Consider the following 24,704-nt stretch of genomic DNA (forward strand, 5'->3'; position numbering starts at 1 on the left):
TGACGTCACGAGGTACCCGGTGTGTCCGTGTGTCCGTCCGCGTCCCCGTTCCCGCTCCCCTCCCTCCCCGCGCGCGGCGGGGGCCCCTGCAACGTCACGGCCCCTTGCCCGCGAGCGCACTCGCACGCGCTTCCCGCCGCGCGCCCTCCCTCGCGCTTGAGCGAGGCGTGACGTCACAGGCGGCCACTGAGGAGCGGCGCGCGGGGCGGGGGGGTCGCGCGCAGGTGCATCCGCTTCCCTCAGGGCGCCTCCCGCTGCCGTCCCGGGGCAGCGCCCGGGGAAAGGTTGGTGTTCGCGCCCGGGGGACAGAGTGCAGTTCTTCCCCGTGCTCCGGCCGTCAGTGTGAGTCTCCCTTGGGTGTCACGCCGTCCCCGACGGCAGAGAGTCGCGGGCCAGGGTCGCTAGGGGGAGGCACGGCACCGGCGGACAGGCTGAGGCGCTGAGGCGGGGGGGAGCGGGAGAGGAGGGAGCGCCGCGCCCCCCGCCCCGGTTTTGCTTTGCCTTTTGCTGCTAGCTTTCCTTGGCGGGCGTGAGGTAGCGAGGAGGATACGTATTTATTTATTTATTTAGTTACTTACTAATTTATTTAAATATTTGTTTGTTTGCTTCCCTAAAGGGTGAGGGGAGGGGAGAGGGAAGACCGGAGGAGGGCGCGGAGGCAACGCCGTCACCAGAGGAGGCGGTGGCGGGGAAGAGGAGGAGAAGAAGCCGGCGCGGAGCCTCGCCTCACCTCGCTTCCCCTCACAGCCCCTCGGCCGTCCCCGCCTCGCCGTCCACGGCCGCCGGAGTTACCGGCGGCCGCCCGTCCTCATGATGGCCTCGACTACCTGCACACGCTTCACCGACGAGTACCAGCTCTTCGAGGAGCTCGGAAAGTAAGGACAGAACGGGAAATGAAGGCACCGGGGGCTGTGGGGGTCGGTGCCGGAGCCCTGAGGGGAGCCGCGCCCGGGGCCCCCTCAGCGCTGCCGAGGGCCCCGCGGGAGCGCCCGGGCTCCAGCCATAGGGCCCCGGGGTGGCGAGGGGCTCTGGGCGGGTGGCAGGGAACTGCCCTCAATTCCCCTTGCCGCTATTTATTATTATTTATTATTTATTGTTATTTTTAGCTCTTAGGTTGTCGCGGAGTGGGGGTCCCGGTCCGTGAGGGGCGTAGGAGCGCGGCGGGCGCCCCCCAGCGGCGGGGCGGGAGGCGCAGCCCCGAGCGCCATGTTGGGAGTCGCCCCCCCGGTGTCACCGCTGAGGGGGACACGGCCACCGCCACTCTGTGTCTCCCCGCGGTGTGCCGGCAGGGACACGGTGAAAGCCTGCCCGCCCTCCACCGCAGCTAGCGGGGCTGGTCACACGGCTTCTACCCCGCAGAGTTCACTGTTCAGCTGAATAAAATCAATGCTGATGGTCCCCGTCAGAAAATCTTTTTTTTTTTTTTTTTTTTTTTTAAATTCTGTCGACATCACACCCCTCCGTGCTGCCTGTTAGCTGGTAATGGCAGTGGAGTGTTTCAGTTGGACTGACACTTTGCCCGGTTTTGGTTTCCAGAGGGGCGTTCTCCGTCGTGAGGAGGTGTATGAAAATCACCACAGGACAAGAGTACGCTGCCAAAATTATCAACACCAAAAAGCTTTCAGCTAGGGGTGGGTATATTTTAATCTGATGTTTATGGTGCCTCCTCCTTGTTTCTTGTGTTCATGTGCTAAGCATTAGGAAATGATAAAAATAGCTGACTGTTTTAACAGATTTTTTAATACTATTTTAATTATTATTTCCTTGGTTTGAATTTTTTTCCCTTGGTGCTTCTTTTTTTCTGTTAAATGTTTCATGAATTGACTGCATGGAAGTCAGAGGTTGCTGTGAAGTATTTCAGGAAAAGATGTTCAAAAACTAAAATTTAACATAATGCAGTCTCTTCATTTTGAATATAATAATTTAAATTAGAAGCATTTTGCAAGCTCGTTTTTTTTTTTTTTTTTTTTTGGTAGGATGGTCAATAAGTTTCCATTGCAGATTTTATTTTAAACATTATAGCTTCACTAAATTATGTGCTCCTATTGCATTTAAACATGCATATTAGGGCCTATCTGACTATAAGTGAAAGAGGAAAGATGTACTTTTACCTCAGATTAAACTTTTTTGTGAGAAGAAAATTATGATACGGAAGAAAACCATGGTTTTTGAGCTGACCACTCTGGAGAAAGTCACTGATGAAGTGGTGAGGAGTTTTACTGTTACAAGGCTGCTGCACAGCTTGTTTCTGCCTTGCCTCTGATGTGTGTGTTTCCAGCAGCTTGTCAGCAGCAGCAGACGGGTTGTTATGATACATTGTAGGTAAATATACACATGGTGTGGGCTGTTGTTGTGGAAAGGGAGTCTTAGCGGTGCCGTGTCAATTGCTCGTTAATTCCCAGCTGGAGTGCCTGTGTCCCGGTGTCAGGGATTAGGGATCACTCACCCTCAACGTTATCTGTGTTTCTATGCGAGTTTCTAAAGAACACGGGAGTGGATCAGCCAACAGTGTCAGAGCATAAACGTGTTTGTGGCTGGTCTGCTTCTGGCCCAAAGGAGTCACTGCAGGTAAATGGCAGCTTGAAGGCATTCAATTTCAACATCAAACGTTGCCTAGAACAACATGGCAAGTTCTGATAACGTGCTGCTGTCTAATAAAGATCTTTCAATAATTGTTCCTTGTGTTTGGTGAAAGTTGTGTGAAAATCTATGTTTTGCTGTATATTGAAGTCTTCTCACTCTTACTGCGAGATTATTTGTCCTTTATTTTGGAAATGTTACTTAAATTTTTTTTGTACAGTTACAGGCTTGAAGGTAGGTTAAGAAATTTATAATACTTGAGATAAATATTTTCACAAGTTTGCTTTAAACAAGTTTGTTTTTATTGTTTTGCACATTAATGTGATCTGTTGAATTTTGATGCTTAAAATAAAACACCACACTCGGTGTGATTTCCTAGATCTGAGTAATTTTCAGTTGAGAAGCCCTAACAAGGTCATCATCAGGTTACTGCTAACAGGTGCTGAACCATGTGCCAGTAGCCAGGCTACCAAGTGCCTGATGGGGTAAATCCTGGAATGCTAGGCTAAATGAAGAAAAACTGGGTCTTGCTAATTGCTCATCATTTGAATTGCACTGGATTTCAAGCTGTAATTTTTGTATTTTGTTCATGCCAAGACCAAGTTGGTCCTTGATGTGCTCTGTTAATGAGTGGAAGCACATTTGGGAGAATTTGGCTCAAAAAATTGAATAAGGCAAATTTCATACAGATTTTTCTGAGTTCAACCCGTAAAGGAAGGGGTTGCACCTTGAAAGCTGAGCTGTGGAATATCCTTTGGAATCAGAACATACATGATGCCTGTCCATGAATACAGAGAGTGCCTTCCTATCTCTCTTTTCAGACATCCCAAAAATAATTGCAGTTTTTCACTTGCTGTGTTGTTTTTTGTGGAGGTTGTTATGGGTTTTAGCACTTGGAAATCTACTAAGCAGTTTCTGAAGAGAAAGCTTCTTGGAGAAATCTTCAGATTCTTCTGAGGCAGTTTTTTAATTGTGGAAAGGTGCACTTGAATGGCACTTGTGGTGCAAAAAAAACTAAATGTGAAAAAGCCTCAAACTGTGATGCTTTCCCCTGGCTTATATTGGGGATGGAGTTTATAATTAAAGTGCTGCTTTTAGTTCTGAGTTTTGTTCTACTCCATCTGAGCTGCTATATGAGGCGGTTGCGGTTCACTTCTGTGTGTCAGACCTACTGAAATACCCATTCCAGGCTAAACCATTGGGTCAGCTTTATCTGTGAGCAGAGTTAAGAGGAAATGTGTCCTCTTGGCTTGGAAATGTGTTCCTTGTCTAGTGCCTGCTTCCCCTGAAATCTTTTAAATAAAATGTCAAATTTGGGCCTTTTTGTTTCCCACATTGGATGAGAGCAGTTTCAGTGTATGAATGGAAGAGTCACGACTTGCAAGATTAAATGAAGCTTCCTTAAAGTAGTTTTGAAATTAGAAATTATTTAAGTGGCTTCAGCCCAGTCAGAGCAATAGTTCTCTTTTCTTCCCCTCTTCATTTCAGCCACAGATGTTATCAGAGATTTATCCAAATTCTTACTTTAGTAGTCTTTCTAAATCTGATCAGCTAATGCCAGTGAAAGTGTGTTCCCATCAGTTTGCTTGTATAGTTACACGGAAATTTCAGGCAAATTGCCTCCGTGCAGAGGTATGGGCTTTGGCTGGAATTTGGAGGGGAGAAGGAAGCTGTGCCCCCTGTTCTAGCAGAAGGAGCCTTGGTGCTCTCAAATTGATGGTCAGTTCCTTACAGAATTCCAATTCCATTATTTTCTAATTTTAGTAGTAGGAGTAATAAATATTTGCTGTTTGAATCTATTTCAGTATAGCAAAAATACTTTTCCCTGTTATAGTGATATATATTCTGTTTTTCAAGTATACTTAAGGTGCTCTTCAGAGTTTTGATCTTGGTGTTTCCTAAGTCACCTGGAGCATTGAACTGATACTAGAATATCCACAGCGAGTTTTGTATCAATAGAGTTTGTTCTTGCACAAGGTGATTATGTTGCTGATTGTAGAAAAGGAAGGGCATAAAAAGGTGTGTTACCTTTCTAAAATCAAGTGTAGCAATGAATAAGCACTCAGAAAACACGAATAAAGTGAAGAATGTGTGTTTGCAGGTTCTGGATTCTGTATGGTTTCATCTCGTAAAGTCTTTAGGATTTCATTACTGTTCAGTAAGGGCTTGGGTTGTTCTGTGCTATTTTTCATGTGTAGAAACTCATGCAGATAAAAGTGAACTTCTGTGAAGTGACTTTTTCCCTGTCTCTTCCAAGTACCAAATATTGAGCAGATTGTCTGTTTCTTTTTGCCATTATCTCTACATCTTTTTATTTCTCTTTTGAGAGTCTTCTAGCTTTGATCCAAACTGATTTCACCTAAACAGTCCCATTTTCTTGAAAGGTTTAGCCCTCATCTTCTGCCTTCCAAAACAAAAAAAAATTAGGTAAGAGTTTGCTTTTCTGATGGTACTTGAAAGGGTGAATCCCTGCTAGATTTTCACTGGGTGTCCCTATTGGCAGTAACTCCTACTGACACTTTGTGGTGGCCAGAAGTGCCGTGCCTTCAGTGCAATGTGATGGTGTCCGTGGGAGGAGGAGGATGTCCCAGTCCCTTTCCTTTTCTGGGAAGCTCGTGCCAAAAGCTGGGCACACCTCTGCCAGCCCTTGGGCTGCTGCAGCAGAGCTGTGAGCGCTTTGTTTATGAGCATATGTGCTACAAGGAGTAACGTGAGAGTCAGCTGGAGGCTATTGCTGCTCCCTGAAAAGCTCTCGAGAGCTTTCAGCGAGCAGCCATTCCATTAGCTTCAAGCTTTGGAGGTGTCACTGGCTATTTGTCTTCCTTCTTTGCAGGAAATTCCCCCGATCTTTTTCCGTGTTTCTGCTGTTCCTTTTTCCGATGAGCTGGTGCCTGCAGGTGCATGGCACAGCCAGAGGGACTGGAGCCATGGCGCTCACCTGCAGCCAGCTCCGATGGGTGCGGAGGCTGCAAACCCCACCCTGTGGGAACAGCATTTTGTGCACTATTGAGTAATTGGGCTGTGGGAAGAGTGTTTCAGCATCTAAAGCTCTCCAAGTAGGGCACCTCATGATCCCTAAAGTAATGTAAAATACATTAGGGACATGAATGAAATGGGAAGCATATATAGCATATGTATTTTTCAGTACAGCTTTTAGTGGCACAGAGATAGATGTTTTTAATGTGTCACTAGACTAAGATTTGCTTTAGCCAGGTAGCTTGTGTCACTCCATGCCAGATGTTGTACAGGAAGGCAAGCTCTAATAAGGCTTCCAGTGCTCCATAAGAGGAGAAAATAATTCTTTCTAATCTAGCTCAAGATGTTAATCTCTGAAGCACACAGTTACCTGTGCCAGTTTATTACAACACATGTATTTTCAAAGCTAAATTCTGTTCTTACGCACACGTGACAGTTACTCCCATACAGACAGGACTATCCTTCAGGGCATTTAGTTGTCAGTGAGGCAGATTGTGTCTTTGTGAGGAAAAGACTTAAGCATGGGATTTTAGTGGTTTTCTTCCGTGTCTTGCTGTAGTCTTGTTTCTCTGGTTAATTGCTTGTCATTAACAGTGTTTTAAAACTGTTTTTCTCTGGTTTGTAAGAAGGCTCACCTGGTAACATGCAGTCACCCTTTTTTACATTTGTGCTCAATGTTTGTGTTCAGCTCAGTCATGGCATTCTTTTCAGTTTGACATCGTTGTAACACAACACACTCATTTCAATGTTTATCTGCAAGTATTTGTTTAATTGCAAATTACGGTAATTTAGCAGGCTACTGGTTCAGTTGAAATTGACTCCATTCAAAAAGCTCAGGCTAGTAGGGAGAGAAGAGCATTATAAAAAAAAAACCAGCTCAAAAGGGATTTTTGGTTATGTGCTCTGTTTTGTGATTGTTTAGAACTTTTAATTCTGTTTTGGTTTTAGCATTTATTCTGTTCTGGTGTTAGTGAAAACCACAAGAGCTTTCAAATACCAGTGAGGATGAGGACTTTGAAACTCTGTGATGAGTGTTGGTTGGTAGTAGTTTATTCTAACAGTTAAACTAGATTTGAAATGAAATGTCTTGTCAGTTCATAGTTAAATTATTCATAACAGATGCTGATTTCAATAATGTCATTCTGGAGTTTTTGCAAAAGAGTTATTTACTCTCTCCATTGTGACTGGAATTTCTCTTAGAATGGCACAGAGTAAAAAGGTGTTTGCATCATCTGTCAGCTCAGTTTCAGCAAGCTCATTAGGGGAAGGGACGGAAATGCATCTGAAAGGGGATTATTGGGGACGTATTTTCTCCTAGTCTCCACACATTTTCTGTCAGAAGTTACACATTTTGGCACTGATTCCTGCTCTTGTTCTCTTCCTGCAAAGTGAGGACTTAGCTGCACATTTGAACAGCTCTGCTTGGGGAACTGGTTCTGTTGGAAGGGAAGGGAGAACTTAAGATGCAGGGGAGATGCAAATGGAATACCTCTCCTGAGCTTGCACATCCTGATACTGAAATAGGGATGTGTTCTGTTCCTCCTGGTCTCAGAAAGAGAATGTTTGGCTGTGTTCAAATGGTACTTCTGAATGAAAGGTTTGGGTCAAATACAAAAATAAGGAATTAACACTATGGTCAATGCTTTGCATTTATTGTCAATTGGTTCTGTTTGTTTGCACATAACACCATACATAGAAAACATTGGTTTATGGGAAGCCACAGCCCTGCTCAGGTGTTTGTGACTTGCATCTGACCTCACTGACAGCCAGGTAGAAGTACACTTGTTTCCTGGAAGGACTGAGATTAGGCACAGACCAGCCCTCTAGAAATCCAATCTCAAAACGTATCTAAACAGTGGAAGTGAAATGTGAAAATCCTGTCACATGTAGGCATGTATTGATCCAAATGCTGAACATTTATGCACCTTCTCAGATCGTGATTAGGGGTATGGGAAGTCATCTCTGCTGTGTTTATTCACACTTATGTGATTGCACAGTCTGGTTTGGGGTCTGATATTAATATTTTTTTTTTTTTCTTGTGTAATTGAGGAATGTCTTATCTAAGAGACTGGAATAAAAGTCAGTGAAATATTTTGCTTTGTGAATGTATGTACTGCCGAAATAGTGCTTTTCATGTGTCTGTCCTTCATTTGACCTCCTAGGAAATACAGGCCAGGGTGTTTGATATGTCCAGTTTCCTCCTTCATACACATATATTGCACATTTGTCAAATGCTTTGTGAGGATATTGTGGGGTTTTGGGAGATCACATGAGAAATATAACTTCGTCTGTGCTTTGAGAAAGGTTACTAGAGAACAAAACCCTAACTTAACAGTGGCGGTTCCTCTGTTTAATTCCTTATTAAAAATAATTGTGCTTTGAATTTGAAGAAACATCTGCTCTGTTGTGGAGAGGCACAGGAGTCCAATCTGTCTGTTTATTCCTTGGATGTATTGAGCTTGTATACATCTTGGAGTGCATATTCATCTGTTTAATCCTTGTATTATAAGAAACGCCTTGTGCATGGTATCAGGGAGGGTGGAGAATTTGTGTGACATGGGGTTGGTATTTTCTTCCAGGGAGACAGTTTGTGCTGTTACCCAGTGTCATTTTCTAGATTGCTCTTAGCTTGTTTTGAAATTCATTTGAGTTGTTTGAATCGGAGAATTCACTTTTAAGCTCTGCAGTCCTGTGGCGTCTGATCAAAAGCTGCTGGATATATTCTGCTGTACTGAGGGATTACTTAATTCCTCTTGATTCTGTTCTTCTGGATGCCACTAGGCAGAAGAAGTAGCTGTCAGAAAAGCCAGGGAGGGGCAACTTTTGCAAATTTGCACAGGTGTCTTGTCCCTGATGGAGCTTCTTTTCTGATCTAGGGCCTCTTTAGTAGGAAGTGTAAATGGTGCTACAGCATATATTTGTTTTTTCTAATTAGGTTTTTCAGCCTAGAAAATGATAGGTAATGTGCTGAGCAAACTATTACAGAGATATTTGTGCAGTTATTGGTTTAAATGGATTGTATTTGGCGGAAAGGACCTTTGCCTACCTGGTGGATTGGGGGAGCTTGTTACATGAATTCCTGACCTTTTGTCAATACTTTCTAAGTATTTCACAGGAAAATTTGAGAGTAAAACATGCAGGTTTAATGAAAAATTAAAAAAACAACCCCAACCTCTCAAAAGTAACAAAGTAGATTTTCATAATTAGAAATGTGATATTGTGGATATTTGCTGGTTGAGATGAAGCATTTTATCTTGTGATGAGAGGCTTTTAAAAAATTTTTGCCAGTAACCAAGAATTTATACATGTAGCAGTGATAAAGTTGAAATCCTGGTGATGCTTTCCAAGAGAGCTGTCTGGCATCCATAAAACCAGAATTAATTTAGGTTTGGCAGTCACTTTCAGCTTGAATATAGAGTGTGCTTGTATATGTTCGCAACTGGTTGTGGGGTTTCTTTTGCTCAGCTATAGCCAAATCAGTCATTTTGGGCTGCTGTTTAGACAGACTCTCCCACTGTCCCACATGTGCTCTGTAGGGAGCTGCTTCTCTTTACTGTGCAGCAGTTTTGACTCTGCTGTTGGCACTGCTCGGGAAAGCAGGCTAGTGGTCACCTTCCACTGGATGGAGAACTTGACCTAAACCCATCTTCAGCCAGAGGTTGTGATGTGCAGAATTAAAAACTTCAGAATCTATATTATAATAATTTTTTTTTTAAATATAGGATCCAAGTGTTTGCTGGCTTGAGTGAGCAGCTGCATGAATTTGGACAGATGTGTATTGAGCAATGTGTAGAGCTAGGGCAGTTGGCTCTGGGTTGTGTGTGTGGTGTGCAGGCAGGTTTAGCCCTGCTGAGGAACCCGTGAGCCCCCTGGCCTCCAGCTGGCAGTGCCCTCACCTGGGAAACCCTAATTAATTTGGCCGGCATTGCTGGCACTCACTGGGTCACGTGGCACAGAGCAGGCTCCGGGCCCTGCGCTCCAGGGAGCAGTGCACCCTGCCCAGCTGGCAGCACTGACAAGCCTTCATGCAAGTGCCAAGGGTAGCACACCTCTGCTGTAAAGTTTCATCATCTCAGCACGTGAGGTGAAGAGAAAAGCAAACTTGAAACTTTGAAGCTCATATTTGCAGGCAGCAATTTACTGCCTGTGTTTTCTGAACTTTGTTCCTGATTTAATTGTAGTTGGGAACTGCTTGCTTGTAAATTTTCCACAATGTGAATGCAAGTGTTGCAGCAAGTCACGTTGCATATTCAGTAGCTGCACAAACAGATGGGGTTCCTACATAAAATCCATATTTGACAATCTGATGGGATTTGCCAAGGCTTAGCCTTCATTTAAATTATAACCTCTTGGAGAGATAGGTTTCTGATTTAATGAGTCAAGAGAGGCCTTCAGGTTATTTGTATTGCATAGCAGTTTCCGAGCCAGTGCTTAAGTGTGGTTTTGGTTTGGGAGACTTCTTGTAGGAATGGTTTTAATGGGCTATTGCTCATTAGAACAAGTACTTGCCAAATTCAGAGATTTCTCTTGAAATCTTATTCGTTTGTCTGTTGTTCATGTCTTGCAGAAAGTGAAGATGTATATGTTGTTATAGCATGGTATAACATGGACAGACTGCTGCTGCTGCAGTGCTGTCTTGCAGGGAGGCTTTTTTTCTGTAGGGCAGGTGACCTTTGGTTTCCTTCAGGGCAGCTCCAGGTGCTGCTGAACTTGGGTTATTAAAACACACTTAAAGACCTGCTTTACACCTTTTTTTTTTTTTTTTTTTAAATAAGAAGATGTCACCGATGTTAAGTGTCTCCAAGATGCAAGTAAGAATCAGTGCAGAAACCTTCAAAAACTACATTTTCCCATTGTTTATTAAATGCTATAGTTAGAAAAATGAAAAGCTCTTCATGTTTTTAAAAGATACTGAGTCTCCTGCTTCTAAAATAAAACCTCCTTAGCTGTAAGGTAGCTTCCTACTCCTTGCATTGCTGGTCGTGGTATAAAACCCCTCCTTTTTCAGGAATTTTTATTATCACTGCTCCAAATGGGGGAGGGAGGGGAAAAAAACAGGTTTTCTGTCATATTTTTCTATCTTTTCATGGTGGTTTGATGGCATTCATCATTGGTACTCGGTAAACTTTCACAGGTTGAAAACCTTTCTAGTTGCTCCCTCTTTCAGTCAGAGCCTCTTGGTACTCTGGTAATGTGGGGGCAGTGTGAGATTGATAGCGAAGTGCTGGATGGTGCTGGTGGTGGATGGAAGAGCTTCCAAAGCCTGGTGACATTTCTTTTTATACCTGTAGCACTCCATGGTCTTTCATGGCTGTTGCATTTTGGGGAGAAAGAAGAGGAAAAAGAGGCCACAGGTGCAGTGCTCTGTGTGTGCACGCGTGAGATGCAGAAAAAGATCTGGCAGAGCCTGTGTGTACCCAGGCAGTTTGTTTGCTGTAGGAAAGTGATTCATGCTGAACGATTTGTTAACTTAGAGTCCCTTTACTTGTAATGAGGGCAGGAATTAGTGTCTTTAAATTTTTATTTATTTGTGTTAAATATGATTTATCTCTCTAAATGAAGTAATAAATTGCTTTCATTGCCATGTTAATCAGAACATGTAGTGAGATTAATTTTCCCAGAGCAGAAGTTGCTTATGTGTGGTCTGTCCCCTCTGCTTGGAGCTGTATTTGGTATTAAGATGTTTTGGGGACCGGATCAGTGACTCAGCTCAGCCTTGCAGGCTCACAGTGGGAAGCTCAATACCTTGGAGATGATTTGAGGAAACCCAAAAGAAGAGACAAGTACTCATAAATTACATGCTTTTCCAGTCTTTAATAGGTGCAGATTTTATTAAGTTTCAAAGTAACGAATTTAATTGAATTTAATGTTCTGTCTGCATTTTTCAAAATAGTTATATTTTGGTCATAGTGTGGTTTTGTAGCCGTGTAAATCTCACAGCTGTTACATTGCAACATTCGGACTCCTAAAAGTGCAAGATATTTGGGAAAAAATGGGGGGTTTTATACTTTAAATAGGGTTCATTCACCTCTGTCATCTTTAAATAGTGTTGATTCCTCTGTTGCAAACTGTCTTCTTGCTTACATTGTTTTGAGGGATAAGGATTGGTCCTCTACCAGTTCTCAAAGCAAAGTCCAGTTCAGAGTCATGTTTTGGTTGTCAGTGGTCTGCTCTTTGTTACATGAAGCAGGAAAACCAGGTCTAGTAAAACAGAACCTTTGCACTTCCAAATCACGTTCACCTGCTGTCGGACTTCTGCAGGATAAGACAACATCTGAGCATTTATCACCTGGAGCTGGCCTTCAGTGAAAATCAGGAAATGAAATTTGAGTGTATTCAAGGCAAAGTTGAGTCCTTCAACAGAATAAATAATCTGATTCAGTAATCAAGCTCTGTCTTAAAATTAACTGGAGAGGTGAGTGGGTTGGTTATTTTTGCTTTATTGAAGACAGAATTTAGTACTGCCCTCTTGTCCTTCAGAGACTTTTCTGATCTACAGCCCAAATTTACTCAGGGACAACATTTGTTGTCTGTGCCTGAACTGTCCTTCAGACAAGGCTTCATCTTTCATCAGTGTATTTACCAAGTACCATCTTATTCTCATTATTTTACGTACCAGCCACCTTTCTTTAGCTTCCTTCTGTATGACAGACTTGCCATTATTGTGGCCATTCTTCTTCTGCATCCTACAAGCTAATTTACATGTTTATATGTGGATGTTTGGAGTGGAGAATTGGAATTGACCAGAAAAAAAACACCAGAGGAAGTCGTCTGAGTATCTTTGGTATCGCTGGTGTCTTGATGGGAGGGTCCTGTCTGGTGAATTCCAGTGTTTATTTACAGATTGATTTGTCTAATTCTGAGACTGATACGGAAGGAACTCATTTAGTCATTTCAGTTAGCTTTGCCATTCATCACTAGGTTTCCTGTCACCTCTTTTACCAATTGTCTTCCAATTTCAAAGCTAGTTTGGTAGTCTTCTTTTTTACTCATCCCCAGATGCCTTATTTTCTTTGTTTCTGCATCCTAAACATTGGAGCCTTGCAGGAGGCTTTGATCCCTGTCTGGAAAAGTTCCCTGGAGTGCTGTTTTAGAGGACTCACTGTACCCTAGCAGTAACTGATATGCAAAGATGTAGGTAGCTGCAGGGTTTTTTGTGGGGTTTCTCAGATCATGCATATTGAGACCTAAGTTCAAACCCATTTCTTTCCATCACAGCAATGTTGTGCAGTGCTTGACATAGTAGATTTCTATAGCCTGATGTTACTGTCGCCTCTGTGCAAGGTCGAGTGGAAGCTGCTGTGAAAATAGCTCCATGAAACAAAGCTAAATTAGGAGTAGTTGCTGTTGAGTGTTGACTTTTCTCTGCAACCACAGATGCTCATCTAGTCAACAAAATGGCTAAAGAAACATACAATTGTGTAAGTGCACTAGGGGCTGCACAGTTCATTGTTTCAAGTTCTATTGATTCACGCACTAAATAAACTGAAACACTTTCAAAATGCTACTAATTGTTGTTGACTGGTTCAGTCAATAAGATGCAGTGTGGAAAAATGCCTGACCAGCTCAATAGGGATTTTGAGGGTTTTCCCCACTGCTTTGCAAAGCTGTTTCTTTTTCTTCTTGTTTTTTGTTTGTTTTCAATCTTAGAGATCCTTTACCTTTATGTTTCTCAGACTGCAGCTTATAGCAGCTAATGTTTCATAAAGCTGTGGTAGTGGACAGCAGAAACTTCCTGAACAGGGCAAGTGCACAAGCTCCCTGTGCCTTGAGCTGTGCTTTGTGTTTATACAGTTTTGTGAGGAAACTGTGGCGGTGACTGTGCCAGTGACTGCATTGTGGGAGGGGTTGTGTAAGAGGACTTGGATGCTGCTTGTCCCACGTTTGAACTCTTGAACGTGGGGAGTGTGGTTTGGGTTTTTTTCAACGAAAAAGTTCTTTCTAATGGTACCAAGTCTGTACAATCTGACCCTGAAACTGAGGTGTTTTGACGTAAACCACCAGTGGTTGGGTGTTGAGCAATAACATAAATGTGACAAGTACCATGCTGAGCTGTAGCAAGTGGTACGAGTACACAGGAGATCAGCATCTGGGTTTGCATCTGTCAGGTTTTCTTTCCCACAGCGGACAATAGACTCTTTTATTAAAAATTACATCAAAGAGGTTTTGAAATAAAAATTTTTAGTAGTAGTAATCAGCAAAGTTCCACATAAAGGCACATGGTTTACTTGTAAGGCATAAATTTTTAAAAAATATTGAGTTCTGTTTTTATAAATATGGAAGATACGTATTTAAGTTAAAGGAGGATCAAGTTCCTTACTCTTGTAAATATTTAGGCTGATTGACTGATTTAACTTTTTACAGGGAAAGTATGTCCCGTGATGTTGATTTTACTGAATCTTAATGATGAACAATTAAAAACTGATGCTACAGAGATTACAAACCAGAACAACAAAAAAACCTCCCATTATTTTTAGTGAAGTGTTTTGGCTGAGATTGTCCCTGCATCCTGTCTGACTCACATCATGCTTATTCAGGGGAAGAAGGGAAGATCTCCACAATGTTCCTTGTAGGACATGTTACAATTTGCAAGAGTTAGTTTTACAGAAGGTGGGGGAAGAAAACAGCTTATTTCCAGTATTGAAATCCAAACTGGAGGTGTGAAACACATCTGTGGTAATTCAGAATTGGCACTGCCTCAGTCAGTAAATTCTGCAATCATGCAAGTTAATACTTACCTTGTCAGATTTAACATTAGTGGAACCAGATGTATGTTCTTGACATCTCTTTAGTGTTCATCAGACTATGCAAGTTCTAGATAGAAAATTGGATTATGGGAATGAGAACAGAACTATATACCTAATGCTACAATGGAGTTCCTCTGAAATCTTAGTAACGTGACAAATCTCAGACACCTGGAGTTTACCCACTTGCATCTGTATTTCATAGCACAGAGTTAATGAATAATATCAAAGATGATTGGAAAAGCATTTTTTAAATTTCCTCTCAATTATATTATTTAAATTTAATGTCAGAATGACATATGCAACACATATCTGAATTAGTTGAAGTGGCTCCAAAATGAGAGGTCAAACCCCAAATAATTGTCTTACTAAATAGAGATTATCAGCTCCTTTGGCCATGTTAATACTAATATTAGCCAGGTTTTTTTTGTGATACCATGATATGTAGCTATATTAACTTAGGGCTGAGTTTTGGGTAATCACACACTAAACCTGCTTCTGGAGTTGCATGCTCAGGTGCACAGAAAACCAGAGTTTGCATTTGATGTTTATGTTTTTGGAGGATTCCCCTGCCCTTCCATGTTTTTAAAAAAATTGATTTTTTAATTTATTTCTTTTTTCCCAGAAAAGAGGGTTTGAAGGAGTCATCCAAGAGCTGTGCATATAGACTTGGTCTGAGAGCTCTGTACAGGATGTTTAAGCTCACGTGCTTTATTTTGCAACTCTCAGGAAATGCCGCTCGTGGGCAATAATTTTATTCCACTGCTGTAACCTGATCATGTTTAGTCTGCTACCTGTATCCTTAGCAACTTCTGGTGGGATAATAGAGGGATGTGGATGGTGTCCATGTCTGCGCCATTCAGGTACCCTTTTCCTGCACAATTTCTCCACCAACTTTGTTAAGGTGTTAAAGGGCTCCTGCTTTGGCAGCCATTGTTCTCAGTCTGATGCTTGGGAAGGTTTATAAAATAGACATCTCAGTGGCATGTGTAGGTTTGTTGGGTTGTTTTGTTTTGGTGGGTTTTGTCTGTTTCTCTTTTGCAATTGCTACATCCCAGCTCTGAGATGGGATCCTCATAACCTCATTGCAAGGTAATCTATTTTAAACTCTGTCTCTTTTGTATTGTCCCTTTTGCGTGAAGTGTGCTTATTTATCTTTTCTGTGTTATGTGATTATTCAGTATAAAAGAAATTCTTGCAGTTAAAATGTTAGAAAATCCTCTTTTAAAATGCATACTGTTTTCAGTTGAATGTGTTTAGGTTTTTGGATATATTCAATTGTGACATACATTTTGACCAAAGTATTTTAAGCAATTTTTGAAGGTCACTCATTTTCATGGTAATGTTTACCCACACCTATCAGAAATCCATTCTACTTCAGTTGTAGTTCAGCTTTTTGAATTTCAGTTATAACCCATCTATAATAATGTAAAAATAATATGTGAGATACCAGCTGGGGTCTCTTGCTGTAACAGGGGCTCATTGTCTGAGCATGCACTCTCTGCCAGATAGAGAAGGGGAGAAAAAGCAGCACTGGCATGGCAGAGTGAGTTGCATGGGTACCAAGGGAGAAGACTTCATGATTATTTTAACAGATAAGAAACTAGAAAGTCAACAAACCTGATTATCTTATGGGGAAAGTGTTATGGCTTTTTAACCTGGTTTTTTTTGGTAGTTTTGCCTTATCAAGAAATGAAAATATTATCCTGGCATCCTATTATCCTGTCCCTCTAGTGTAAGAGCTGAAGAAAAAATGTTTACTGCTAAGAGAGTATTCAGCAGTCAACTGTAAAGGTGTAGCTTGATCTTGCATCAAGATACCAAGCAGAGTAAGACTTTGCAGTGCAGTTAACTTCTAATTGCCTATTTACAAGGACAAATTTACTTTATGAGTGTGGGAAGGTTCTTCATATTTTCATGGGACTTTCTATGAAACAGCTGAATAAAATGCTCTGCCACTGCTTCAGCCTGCTTCTCATTAAATACATTGATATTCTGTGGGGGATTGTTGAGTGACAAGCATTGCAAATGTGCTTGAAGTTTTCCTTAATGACTAAGCTTTCTTGCCTAATATAAAAATGAGCGGCTGTGCAGGAGTGAGCAATGTTGTCAAACCTGTCATCAAGTTCTCAGAGTTGCTTGGAGTGCTTGCAATGTTCTTCCTTTAATTGACTTGGAAATTGGCAAAGGTTGCTTATAAATGGGGAAAAGCAATTTTTAAAGATGCTGGGAAAGTTTAGCTTTATAGTTAACTGTGCAAAGGCCTCATAATTAGCTGTGGTTATATTGCCTGCTTTCATCAGCTTGGGGGTTTTATCTTTTAAGTAGGATGAACTAATTTATTGAAGAATCTGCAGCTCTTTGACAGTGTTTGTAGGTTGAACCAAAAAACAAGTTTAAAATCACCTTTTCATTTGTTGAGTGTGCATCTGTTTTTATTACCTGAATGCCACTGGTTTTCCTATTGTCAACAAAAGAAAAGAAACTAGCCTTACTGCTAAAGAGGCCTAAAATGAAAGTTTTCAGTGTTTTGAGAAATGACAAGTCATGGTAACAGTTTGGTGACAACAGGCTGAAAATAACAAATAATTCAGAAGCTGTAGTTAGTTCTTCCTCTGCAGAGGTGGTAATTAAAAGGCTGAAGTGCACAGCTTGCTAAGAACTGCTTCTAATGCCCTCATAAGCATCCATAGCAAAACCCTGTGAAGCTTTGGGAGCATGGCAAGGTGGAGATGTGGGCAGAATCCACAATGAACTCTCCTTTATCTGATCTTTACATTTGAAACCTCAGCCTAATCCCCTGTGTCTGTCGGAGCCAAAGGTAGGGCAGTAGTTGTCCTGCGGTGCCAGGTCTCTGCTGTATTTGTCACCAGTGTCGTGACCCACACTCGGTACTGCTTGCTCTTGTACCCTTGTGTGATCAGAATGGGACAGAATTCCTCCTCGGAAGTGTGCTTTTCTGATTCATCATCTCAACAGCATTGACTTGAAACAATAACTTGGGAAACTGATTTGTACAAATGCAGTGCCAAGGACAGATGGGGAGGCAATGCTATTGAAATGGCAGATGTCTCTTGCACCCTTTGCCAAAGAAATTGCAATAAAAGACCAAGAGTTTCCTTTAACTTTTGATTTCTGATCTATTTTTTTAGGAAATAGCATATTATATTTTTCACTCTTGTATGTCATGGCTCCTCTTGAACATCTGAGCTGAATCAGGAGCCAAAGAATTGCCCCAGGAAAGCAATAGAAATTTATGGTATAGAAGGCTGAATTGAGTTGTCTTTTGTCTTTGAAAAAATGAGCAGATTATTGAAATGGTGTCAGTAATTCTATGTAGGTGTTTGTTATGCTGCATCCTGTGTTAAACCACGCATAGGATTCTCAGGGTGATCCCTTCACCAGCTTGGCTGAATCTAAGGAGAGTTTAAATTGGTCAGAATATGAAGGTGAAACCTGCACAGTCATCTTTACAGGTGACAGTCTGTAAAATGGCAATTTCCATCCCTCTAGGGAAGCTTGGATGTAGCTGTGACAATTACCTGTGTGTTTTCCCATGTGCAGAGATGTTAACCAGCAAGTGACCCTGGAAGTAGTGTCAGGGCTTTATCCCATGAACACTGGAGCCGATAGGAAAACTGCAAGCACGTCAGACATTTGATATCTGTACAGCAATGCTGCCACTCAGGCAGGCAGTGCCAAGCCTGATGGAGAGAACTGTAACTGTCCCGAGCCTTTGTGCTGATTGTAGCAAGGGCTGTGGGGAGAATTTTCAGACCTTTTTGTCTGGCTGCTGGGGCTGCCTATGTGTGACAACAGTTGTACAAGTGGTATTGGCAGCAAGTCGTGTGATTAATATGTCACCTGGGTGATGGCTTTAAAATAGCACCTGCAGCTGCACTATGCTTCCATGATTCAGTAGTTGCTGTGGGGGTTTTGCTTAGACCTTGTATCCATTTCAATATACATATTTATAGGTCAGTTGGCTTTTCCTTGGAGAGAACTTTTTGCCAGTGTAAGCTCTCATTTTATTCTTTGATTAAATCTCAGATGTCTGCTTTTCTAGTGTAAATCATGCTGCTCTGTTAGGTGGAAGATGAGTATTTTGGTTTGGGTTTATGTTTGGGGTTTTTTTGAGATCATGTTGGTACATTCAAAATTAATGATCTGATTTATTTTTTGCATTAATGCAATTTAAAATAATGCCTTGAGTGACAGTTGTCCACAAAAATCTGGTTTATATCCAACCACAAATTACTATCAACTTGCTACTTCTTGAACTGTACTGAGGTTAAGATTTTTCAAGTATTTGCCACCAGGCTATTGGATAAATGATTTGTGCATAGTATTCTAATGAGGAATTGTAATTTTGAAATCAAGAGCCGGAGCTAATTTGTTCCCATCTCTAGAATACTCATAATAGAGATGTCCTGTATCAAATGAGATGGTTGGTAGTTGCTTGGTACTTTAACTCCTCACTTTGGTGGTAGTACTTTTACTGTTAGTGAAATCTGGCATTGCATAATGGTAAAAATCAAATTTCAGGGTGGTGAAACTGTATTACTTAGGAAGTTTTATAATCTGATTCAATATGATAATTATGTAACTTGTAGCCTGTGAATAATCCATGGCACTGGATGTACCTGACATGCTTGTGTTTACACAGTCTGCTAAATCATCATTTCAAAGAATTTCTAACTGAGAGCAGGGATCATCTTGCTTTGCCCAGAGATTGCCTGGTTCTACTCAAACCCCTGTATGCTGGTGGCACAGGTGATTACTGTATGCCAGGGACTGGGCACATAGAGCCAGTTGGTGGCTTGGCTAATCTGAAATGTGACATTTTATATGTCTATGTCTCTGTATAGCATGTGGATCAATTACTGGGGTAATTTACATGTGGTGGGTATTATTTGTGTTTGCCATGGAAATCTAGAGGCAAGGAAAGCTAATGTGCAATTTATTAATGGTAGGACTGAACAGATACTATTTTTTACAATAGTATTAAATATCTTACCAGAACATAGCCCTTAGTAGAAAACTCCCATGAAATGAGACTTCTGTCCCTGTCCCTTCAATAAAGGCAGTTGTCCTTTCTATCTACTGCAGTGTGAACTGTGCAAGCTGCAAACTGGTTACTGGTTTGACTCAGTCATTTTCCTCTTAAACTCCTATCTCACTTTTTGCCTCTCTAGGATGGAGAGAGAGGGGAATTCTTTGCAGGTAGCTCTGGGAAGCAGTCTGAGAGATGGGAAACAGTTGTGTAGTGTTTAATGGAATACCAAGCAAGATTTGGGTGCTTGGCACCTTGCTTGTACTCTGCCTGCCTCTTAGAGCCTCTGCAGCTTCAGGTATAATCACGTTAAAGGCCTTCTCCAGTGATGCAACGAGCAATATTTTCTCTTGGTGCTGATATGGCACAAACAAGACAGTCCCTATAAGCTTCACTGCTAAACACTGTTATGTAAAATGCCTCAAAAATTTGTGAGGGCTGAGGTCAGAATGTCTTGTTTTGGATTAGCATCGCTGAGTTTTAATGACAGGCAGAAGGGAGATGTAGGCTTTCCTCTAAGATGTTCCAAATCCAACTGGCTAAAACGTATTTTTGTCTTCAGAAGTGAACTTCTACTGGTGTCAAATTCTGTATAACCTGCATTACGTATTGGTCTTTATTTTTATATGCCACAATAAAACATTATTTAAGCAGAATAGTTATTATGCTGGTAGTTGACTGAAAATAGCTGAGAGCGATGTTTGACATCTTAAGACTCAGGATGAAATGCTTTGATCATTTTTAAAAACTCTGTGGAAAAGCCTGGAAAAATGATGCTGGAAAAGTTAAGTTGTTTTTTTTTTACAAGTGTGAAGGTTGATGAAAGGTCAAAGGCTGTTCAGCTTTTTATTCTCATTTGGTTCAGTTTTGGCATAGTGTATTGAAAATGACTGTGGGATCCTAAGACCTTAAAGCCTCTCCAGTGTTCTTGAGGCAATATAATTTCTGACAGAATTTTTCTTGAGAGGTGGGGAATAATATGCAGCCTAACTGCTGCAAAATACTTGTTGTAGCAAGGAGCTGTACTTCTACCTGGGATGCTGTGTTGCTGTGTACAGGGGGATGTGGAAGGGCTGCAGCTGCTGGAGGCAAAGGAGTGTCCTGCAGAGAGGGACAAACTGAGCTGCTGTTCGTGACACTGCGACACAGAGTTCTGCCATGACTCCAGTGCTCACAGCTACTGCTGCATGTGCCACATGTTCCCTGGGAAATGTGGGTCTTGTACTGCCTCTTCACCTTTCCCAGTGTCTGTGCGTGTTCCTGAGAGGGATTATCTCTGTCTGATAAGCTCCTTAGCTGCTCTGCACAGGCCTTCTCCTTCATAGCTCTTCCCTCGAGATATTTATAGGTGAGGCATTAGCAACACAGACCTTCTTCTTACAGGGCTGAGGTGGACTTTTGTATAGGCTTCTGCAGGCATCTTTGCTAAGGAAATTCAGCTATTGAGTCTTTACATTTCAGAAACTGCTCATTTAGAATTCCATTCATAAGGAATATTTTTTTCCTTGTGAGCAGTGGCCCTCAGGGCTTTTTTCACCCCTCTTCCTACATTTCTACAGTCTACATGGGACAGAGGTGGCTTGTGAACATGCAGCAGAAGAAAAGAGCAAATAGAGGAGGCGAGGTTGGAAAGAGAGTGAGGTTTTTTTTCACTTACATGTTGGAAAGCTGTGAAGCCATAATAGCTGTTTCTCTTTGCTCATGATACTTTGCCGTGACACTGTGGAATCGACCTTCAGGAGATAGAAAATGGCCTTGTGCTGCACAGAATTACTCACAGGAACCCATTCATTCTAGGAGGCAGACTGAAATGTGGAAAGGATGTTTTTCTGCTATAATTACCTGGCATATGTTTATATATATCATTTCTTCACAAGCAACTCTTTGAAAAGATGACTGTGCCTTCAAATCAAGTCGGGCTTTTCAAATGGTCAGTAAGAAGCTCACGGAAAAGATAACAAGGATCTCTGAAAAGGCTACCTAACTGAAAAGCAGAAATGATCACTTCTCATGGAAGTGTCTCTCTCGTGTAACTTAGGGTCATTTCCTCGTGAAATATTCAGGCTACTTTTCTTTCCACACACTGAAGTGTGCCTGCAAGTTATCATTAGTTACTGCACACTTGTACAAATCTGTGGAGAATGTTCTTCAGTCTGTGCTTAAACTCCTCTTAAAAAACTTGCAAAGCTGTTAATATTTGACTGTTTTACATAAGTGTTTCCTAACTGCTCTTGCCTTTCTGGCAAAACTAGGAAACATGTCTTTCTGCCCAAAGCAAAAACATTATTGCTGCTGAAATTGATTTAAAGGCATTAATGCAAGAAAGGCTCCAGTGGTTCCACCTGGTAAATCACTTCGTGTGCTTTTACATTTTAGAGCATGCAGATTGTTTATCAGGTTTTTCATTGTCCAAGAAGCAGCCTTCTACTCAGTTACTTCTCTTGGAATGACAGAAGATCACTGGGTAATAGCATAACTTCTAAGAATGACTTGTGAGTTTGGATAAAATAATTGTGTGGTTTATACTTGTAAATGAATATTTCTGGACAAGTACCTTGCTAACTTCATAAATTTTTACATGGTTCAGACAGAAAAGGTTAAATAATAAGGTTAAATAGAATCTTTTCCTGAACAAATCAAGACGTGAAGAGACGTGAAAAGTTTTGAAAATTTCAGAAGTGCAAGGAAATGTGCTGAACAAGCTCTTGGGTTGTGGAAGGGAAAGAAAGGGGTTCTCCTTTGCTGGAGGGAGAAAAAACGAAACCAAAGTTGCAACCCAAAAATTAATTAAGAGTTCATCTAGAGAAAAAGTGGCAGTTGAGGAACTTGCTCAAGACACTTAAATGTTTTTTGCCCACATTGTGAATCAAAGCCTTTGTGAAGTGCTCACAGAGGAAGGTGAATGGGAAGTGCTGTGGTTCTCATGTACCATGGAGGAACTGAAGATACTTCTGAGGAGGAATGTTCTTTTCTGTCCAAACAGAATGAGATCTTGACCCCTTTTAAACTTGCTGCTGTATTTTTGGATTAATATTCTTCTGGATATTAAAAAAATTTTTACATAACCTGAAGGAACTGAATAATATTTCTGCCAAGGCTGTCCTTCATTCCAAGCTAGTGATTACCTTCCCTCCCTTCCCTTTGGACAGGTTATGTTTATAGGTCATAAAGAAGCACCAACCAAACGTAAAACAAACTTATTAAGCAGAGGAGAGGAGTAATGCATTATTCAATATTTATATTGAAAGGAATGTAAATACTTTTAAATTTTCGGTGTAAGTATTTAACTGTGTGATTCTGATATCCAGTTATTGCTACTACATTGACTATAGCTGAATGATTGATGTGGCTTTGTAGGCTTTTCCTTTTTTACAGGTTGTCTACCAGAAATTTTCTTTTTAAAGTTTGAATAAATTAGAACATTTCTGAGGCATTTTTATCCTACTGCTACCACATGCATTCAATGATAGCAACAGGATTGGTGGAATCATGATTATTAGAAAATAAATGAATAACAAAATTCCTTCCAGCTTAGAGCTGGGTTTGTTGGATTATTTTTTCTTTTCCTTTCATGTGTCTGTTCATGATGTGCTTTTTAACAAAGCTGCCTTAGCAAGTCTTCTGTCCTTAATGAGAATGCTTCTCAGCATGTTCCCTCCACTGGCTGCTTACTGATGTGCTAATCTCGGCAGTCATCTGAAGAGCCAGAGAATTTTAACAGGGAGAGAACGTGAGTTAGACACAGCTTTGCTGATCAAAGGTTAACTTGCTCTTTAGGACACTTTCGGTTGGCAGTTCTTGGAATGCTTTTTCACCATGTAAGTCCTTCATGTTTCAACCTGGTCTGAATCCTTGGGTGACATCCAAGATCCAGTCCAGTACTTGTGTTATTTGAATTGTCTTCAGTTGAGTCCAGATTTGAAGTATTTGCTTTTGATATTATTTTTCTTCTCTCTCTCATATCCTTCCTATGCTCCTCTCTTCACTCTTCCTCTCCCATTTGGAGAGAACATGACACCTGTTAACCTTAATGGGCTATCAGAAGGGTTTGTAAAGCCCATGGAGTATAATTTCCAAAAACTGGTGTAGCTGACAAAAGGTTTGTACAAGGAACTGTCGGGGAGCTTTTGGACTGCCAAGGCCCAAGTTAGACTTGCCCAGTGCATTGAAAGCCAAATGTGGCCATTCTGTGATCATCCTTTGGAACCCTCTAATGTGCTGAAGTATTGGTTCACAAATAACCAAATGCTGCATGGAAATTTTTACACTGCATGGATGTGTAGTGGTTAGTTGCTATCAGAATAAAGATGTTATTTTTATCTGATAGAAATCAGATTTTTATTTCATATTTTGGAAATCATCAGGAAAGAGATAAAGGAAGAAAATTTCATTGTTATCGGTCAATGGACAATTTTGTTCAGTCTGGAATCATGTCTGCATCCTATTAAACCTTTTGAACTGTCTAAGTTGATCTATAAGCAGAAATGTTGACACATGACCCTTAAGTGCAGATATGTTAAATTGAGGTATGAGTGGGCAATTAAAAATGTATCTTGAAATAGAAGTGTAATCTACAAAGTATCCAGCCCAGTAAGCCAACTGTCAGACTGTAGCTTGGAATTCTCTTTGCTGGGAGAAATTTGAAATTAAAGTATTTGAGGTAGTTCAATAGTGATGAAAACAAAAGTGGGGCTAGGAGGGTAGAAGATGGGGTTTAAAAAAGATGAGCATGTTTCAGTTACACGTGTTTATTGCAGTAATTTAGAAATGAAAGACTGAATTTATCATCTTCAGATGGTTGATATCTCACATTATTACCCTCTAAACCAATACTTCAAGGGGCAAGAAGAATTATTTTTCATGTTATGCTTGAACCATGAAACAATGAATTGACATCACTGAGGTGCTCAGCTGGCCAGTACCTTGGGTGTCCTGCATGCTGAGCTCTGCAGCTCGCTCAGGGTCTTTCGAGGCTTTGGTTCACTCCCTGATCCTTCTGGGTCGCTTCCAACTCAAGATATCCTATGAATTCATTGTAGTCTTCTATGCAAGTCGAGAGAAAATGTGATGATGAGCCCTGTGGACTGCTATGTGTTTACTGCTAAGTTGGTGCAGTGGGTTCCTGTTAAGGCAAACAAGCCCCAGTTCCTGCTTTGCTGCCCTGAGCTCTCCTGATGTGTTATATATAGAGGTGGGGGCTGGGAAGGGATTTCTCTGGTGTGTACCCTGCCCTGGTGTTGGCACTGCACAGCATGGGCAGTTCACATAGGCTCCTGATGCTTCCCTTTGCATCTGCCAATGGATTCCTCCAGTGCAAGAGCTTAGACTGGTCTGAGGAACCGTGGTTCTTC

General features: G+C 41.4%; 1 protein-coding gene across 32 annotated transcripts in view; it reads left to right on the plus strand.

Annotated features, from left to right (window-relative positions):
* The first annotated feature begins 177 nt into the window (after positions 1 to 177).
* CAMK2D (calcium/calmodulin dependent protein kinase II delta) overlaps positions 178 to 24,704 on the plus strand; it is a 117,683-nt gene continuing 93,156 nt past the window's right edge. For 31 of the 32 annotated variants that reach the window (XM_088164246.1, XM_088164249.1, XM_088164254.1 and 28 more), the window contains exons 1-3: positions 238 to 342; positions 617 to 875; positions 1,537 to 1,631. In XM_088164246.1, the coding sequence (XP_088020372.1) occupies positions 811 to 875; positions 1,537 to 1,631 (160 nt within the window). In that variant the 5' untranslated portion in view covers positions 238 to 342; positions 617 to 810. Of the gene's footprint in view, positions 343 to 616; positions 876 to 1,536; positions 1,632 to 24,704 lie in introns of all 32 variants that reach the window. The other variant, XM_014887927.2, reaches the window with a different exon arrangement.

The sequence above is a fragment of the Sturnus vulgaris genome, chromosome 4, assembly GCF_052056855.1.
Source record: "Sturnus vulgaris isolate bStuVul1 chromosome 4, bStuVul1.hap1, whole genome shotgun sequence".
Taxonomy (NCBI): Eukaryota; Metazoa; Chordata; class Aves; order Passeriformes; family Sturnidae; genus Sturnus; species Sturnus vulgaris.